The sequence below is a fragment of the Carassius gibelio genome, chromosome A7, assembly GCF_023724105.1.
Source record: "Carassius gibelio isolate Cgi1373 ecotype wild population from Czech Republic chromosome A7, carGib1.2-hapl.c, whole genome shotgun sequence".
Taxonomy (NCBI): domain Eukaryota; kingdom Metazoa; phylum Chordata; class Actinopteri; order Cypriniformes; family Cyprinidae; genus Carassius; species Carassius gibelio.
The window spans coordinates 26,723,929-26,729,409 of NC_068377.1; the positions used below are offsets into that span (position 1 = coordinate 26,723,929).

A 5,481-nucleotide genomic window follows, 5' to 3' on the forward strand; every position below is an offset into this window, starting at 1 on the left:
TGCGTAAATCAGACTTACTGAAAATGCAAATTCATTCTCTGCCAGCAGGAGGTGCTTTAAAGCAGGAGAAACAGGTTTCCCCAGTATCTGATGTACACAAAGCTGCTCTGAGCTCACAATCGCCGTTTTATCAGGCATATGACATGAAAGATGAAATAAAAATGACATCAAAAATTTAATAGACTAATTAATCAGCTTAACTTTAACTGTGTTTGTAGATGCGCCATAGCCAGACTGATAAACAAACACAGACCGGAAGTTAACTTTGGGCCAAGCACGTGCACCCGTTGAAACCGTCTATATGATTAAAATAAATGTAATATGAAAAAAATCTATATTTATGATGAACCGCAGTAATGATTAATATCAAGTTCCCTTTGAAAATGCACAATTTTACTGTTTGACATCATGGCAGAAATTGTGCTAACCATAGTAATTTTTTATAAGGAATGTGTATCCTAGTAATAGAATAACTAATTAACTAAACAACTTTTGGGTCTGCATCTTGAGTGGGTGTAGGAGTGGGTAGATAGGAGGAGTCATTGGCTGAGAAAGGGAATCCCATAAACAGAGAGATACTACTGGAACTCCACAGCTACACTTTCACACTCCACAGCATCTAAGGTAAGACTCTGGTCCTCTGTTGTGATTCTCCATTGATTAGACCAAGAAACATAAACTGAATCTCTTGATTAGGAATCTTATGAAAAGACTAGCCTTGTCACATTTTTATTGCTGATTGTACAGCTTCTCGTTTTCTACTCCAGTGGAATCTGCAGAAAGAGCTGTAGTGGTCTTGCTGTGTGTGTGTGTGTTTGTGACATATCAGGACACAACTCTGTATAATGAAATGGGTATGACACAAATATTAAAGAGAGGGTGACTTATGAGGACACAACCCATGTCCCCATTTTTCAAAACGCTTATAAATCATACAGAATGAGTTTTTTTGAGAAAGTAAAAATGTACAGTTTCCTGTGAGGGTTAGGTGTAGGGTTGGTGAAGGGCCATATAATATACAGTTTGTGCAGTTTAAAAACCAATACGCCTATGGGATGTCCCCACTTTTATTTGTGTGTGTGTGTATGTGTGTGTGAGATGGTCAGAGGTTCACTGATCTGTGGAATGTGTACAGGGTGTTTGTCCGGGTGTGTCTGAACAAAGTTCCGGCAAACTCTTCACAACTCACTTCATAATGTATTGTGCAGCGAGAAAATGATTTCCTGTTAGCACTGCAGGGAACCGCTGTAGTGTTGCTAGGAATAATAGCACAACAAAACTCTTTTCTGTCTTTTTTAGTGACATGAGAAGTAACTTTCTCAGTGACACCTTTAAGGGGGGTAAAATGCTAATTGACTTAGATAATTGCCTGTGATGACACTGAACTGGGCTTTTATCTACACAGTTCTGCTAAAGACTATGACAACCATCACTAGACCTTTGAAACCAAGGGCGAGGTTGTGTTTTAAAGCGGCTTAAAACACAGATTGTATTGCCTATTATAACTACTCATTGTTCGCCTTGAATGACTGAATTTCTTCTCCGTCCTTTGCAGGAAAATGGCTTTAGTGTCTGAGATTTTGACGAAACTCACATTGAGTAATGGAGGAGGGGTATGCAGTTGTAACACAAAATGTAGTATTATCACAAACTCAACAAACAAAATACACTTCTTTATATGCTGAAGTGGCTGTTAAGATTCATTGTTTGTTTTGGCCCCAAAAAAATATTTTCTGATTCTATCCAGAATATTATTATATTTCAGTATCTATATTTCTTGATATATGTTCAGGAGAGAGAACCTAAATGCCCTACAGTGGTCCCAGTTTCTGGGTTTAACCCAGAGGAGGATGCAGCCGAAATCGAGACAGCCATCAAAACCAAAGGTATGGGATGGTAACATAAACACTTCACATGCGTATAGGAATATGTCAATTCGATTTTGCACCACAGATTATATTTCCAGTGGAACGTTAAAAAAAAAGTCCACAGTGGCATTTCGTAATTTTTTTCACTGAAATATTTGTTTTAGTGTCTTTATATTTAGCAAATAAACTGAGCTTTGACTTTCAGCTTGCTACTTTAAATGGGATGCAATGGTGCTCCTGTCAATCCTTTGTCAATCCCTATCTTCTCCTCTTACTTTCACCTTCATTTATCCATTCAGGTATTGATGAGCAGAAAATCATTGACATTTTGACAAAATGCAGTTGCTCACAAAGGGCTGAAATTGCATTTGAGTATGAAAAACGGGCAAAGAAGGTATACATCATAACACATCAAAATGTGAACTATCTGTTAAAATATGCATTTTCTTAAATTTACAAAATATATTATATCTTGTGTACCAAAGTTCCAATCGACCTGACACTGTTTGTGTTGTAGGATTTGGTGAGTGCCCTGAAGGGGGCGCTCTCAGGCTCTTTGGAGCATCTGATACTGGGACTGATGAAGAGTACCGCACAGTATGATGCCTCTGAGCTCAAATCATCTGTGAAGGTGTATTTGATTGTTTCTGAAAAATGATTGTTTACTGCTATTCTCTGTTGAAGTATCAAAATTAAACTCCTGGTTCATATTTTAAAATATCTGAATAATGCATGAATAATATGAATAAAAGAACATACACTACTCATCAAAAACGTGGTCTTGTATTCTCACCAAGGCATTTATTTTACAAAAATACAGTAAAAAAGGTAATGCTGTGAAATATTGTTACAATTCAAAGTAACTGTTGTACTATTCAACCATTTAATATGTTTTAAAATTTTACTTTAAATTTATTCTGGCGCAGTAGAAAACAATTCTGCTGCTTATTTTTTTTTTTTTTTTTTTTTTGTGGAAGCCATGATACAATATTTTTTCAGTATTTTTGATGAATTTAAAGTCCAAAAGAGCAGCATTTATTTGAAAATAAAACCAATTTAATGCATCCTTGCCCAATAAAAGAACTAATTTCCTTCAAAACAACACTCAACAAAACAAAAGTAACACTGGCCCCAGTCTTTTCAAAAGTTTTATATTTATATATCATCGTATTCAAGTGACAGTATGTTGTTTTTTGCAGGGTCTGGGCACTGATGAGGAGAGTCTTATTGAGATGGTCTGCTCCCGCAATAAAGAAGAGCTAATGGAAATCAAGAAGGTTTACAGAGAAAGTAAGTGACACTGGCCATTAAAAGGCATAAAATGCACACATACACTAGAATTCATATCCCTTTCTTTTTCTTTTTGCAGTGTTTAAGAAGGAGTTGGAGAAAGATGTTTCTGGAGACACATCTGGCGATTTTGCAAAGCTGCTACTGGCCCTTGTACAGGTAACATAATAGATAACTATAACAGTTATTTGTGTTAATTATGATCAAATTCTGTTTAGTTTTTCACAATATGCAACAGGTCTTTTTTTTTTTTTTACTGGCAACATAACTTGCATATTGCAGATTCTGTATCACTGTACTCAAACGATTTCCTTCATGTCCACAGGCCAAGAGAGACGAGCCGAGTAACGTGGTGGACTATGAGAAGATCGACAATGATGCCAGAGTTAGTAGAGCCCTTCTGACTGAGGAACTACAATTGATTCAATTGATGAATGTTTTATTCAGCATGATTACAATAATATTATGATAGTATACAACTGTGCGTTCAGGTGACTCATGTTAGGAATGCTGGAATAACCAAAATCCTTTGTCAATTATGGAAATATTTAGTCTCTCCATGAAGCTGGAGTGAATCGAAAGGGAACTGATGTGACCACCTGGATTTCAATCTTCTCTGAGAGGAGTGTCCCACACTTGCAGAAAGGTGAGACTTGAACGGAGCTGTATTTGAAGTCAGGTCCCCTTATCATTTCTGCAAGAATTTAACCAAAGCCTCCTTTTCCTCAGTGTTTAAAAGGTACAAGAGATACAGCCCATATGACATTAAGGAGAGCATTCAAAAGGAGGTGAAGGGAGATCTGGAAAAATCCTTCCTCACACTAGGTATCTATCAGCCGTCCTTTCTTCACATGAACTGTCAGAACACAGGATATAGAAATGTGTATGGCAGATTTCTTGAAGGTTATGCCTATTCGCTCAGTTATCTTTCACACTCTCACTGTTTCCTTGGGCATCCCTTCAACTGTTTGGTGAGGAACGTTTTGTGGAAAGCCCTGTGGAAATGTATGTGGCAAGAATCTAGAGGAGAACTGAAGAGAGAATATCCTATCAAAAACGTTTAACCATGTCTTAAAATGTATCTGTCTTTCTGCAGTTGAGTGCATGGAGAACAGACATCTGTATTTTGCCAGCAGACTCAATGAAGCCATGAAGGTGAATATTTAATTTTGACTGAATGTTATGTGCCTTAGCTGAGCCGAGTTGTATTGATCAGTTTCTTCTACGGAAAAAAGTGTGTCTATACTAAATATTTAGATTTTGATGTTTTCAGAGTAAAAGTGTTAAAGATAAGGTCGTAACCCGCATCATCGTCTCCCGCGGTGAAGTTGATCTCATGAAGGTCCGCACAGAGTTTAAAAGGAATTTTGGAAAATCTCTGTACCAGACAATTTTAGTAAGTTTCCAAATGTTTCTTTCTTTCTCATTTGTTTTGTTATTTACCACCCTCTTCTTTTATTTCTCCACTTTGTTTGCTTCAAGAAGCATTTTAATCCAAACTTTTCCGCATTGTCTTTTTCTCCTCAGGAGCACACTAAGGGAGACTACCAGAGAGCTCTCCTGAACCTCTGTGGAGGAGACGACTAAACAGATGTCCAGCAATGAAGACTTTCCGAAACAAATAGTTCAAAATGCAGTATTACGGTTGAAGTTTTATTATTTTTATTTGTTGTTTTACAGGGTAGTTTTCATCTTTCTTGTTGATATGTTTCGGGCAACAAGTTCATATGCTCGATGGATTTTAGCGGTAACTTATATTGTTCTGCCCATTGCTGTCACATCGTTTCGTTTTTTTATGCTGCCAATAATCTAAGACATTTCTTACACTAAATTATTTGTTAAACACATTCGTTTAAGGCTAATTCGTTTATAAGAATGCTTTGTTTTGAATGCTTTGTTTTCTTGTATGATTGTTGTTTAATATTAGTTAAATTGATCCCATTTCACTGAAAGGAATACAGAATCATGAATTTTATATTAATATTGTTGATATTAATAAAAACGTGTAATTACACATGGTTTTTGAATGTGATGTGGGTCTACAGTTTGTCCTGTCTTGTTTCCACAATTCAAGTGTATCAGAAATGTTTATTCTACACAAATTAGGCCCAGTATATACTTTGGTCAGGACAATTTCAAGGGAACGAACGAGATTTCTTCTGTTTTTGTTAAGGCTATCTCTATTTTGCTACACTACAAAAAAGACCGAAGCACTCTGGTGCACAGGGAAGATTAAAAAAGAAAAGAAGAAGAAGAAACAGGACAAAGACAGAGGTAATGTGATAGATAAACTATGAGGTAAAAGTTTGTGAACAAACTGTAT

At 36.4% G+C, this 5,481-nt stretch overlaps 1 protein-coding gene across 1 annotated transcript; it reads left to right on the forward strand.

The window, feature by feature from the left end:
• The first annotated feature begins 283 nt into the window (after positions 1-283).
• On the forward strand, positions 284-5,177 carry LOC128016316 (annexin A2-B-like). The gene is made up of 13 exons (XM_052600802.1): positions 284-624; positions 1,556-1,613; positions 1,793-1,886; positions 2,168-2,262; positions 2,386-2,499; positions 3,068-3,158; positions 3,238-3,317; positions 3,484-3,543; positions 3,711-3,804; positions 3,888-3,983; positions 4,255-4,313; positions 4,432-4,554; positions 4,686-5,177. The coding sequence occupies exons 2-13, from the start codon at positions 1,560-1,562 to the stop codon at positions 4,743-4,745; spliced, it is 1,020 nt and encodes a 339-aa protein (XP_052456762.1). The 5' UTR covers positions 284-624; positions 1,556-1,559; the 3' UTR covers positions 4,746-5,177.
• The last annotated feature ends 304 nt before the right edge of the window (positions 5,178-5,481 follow it).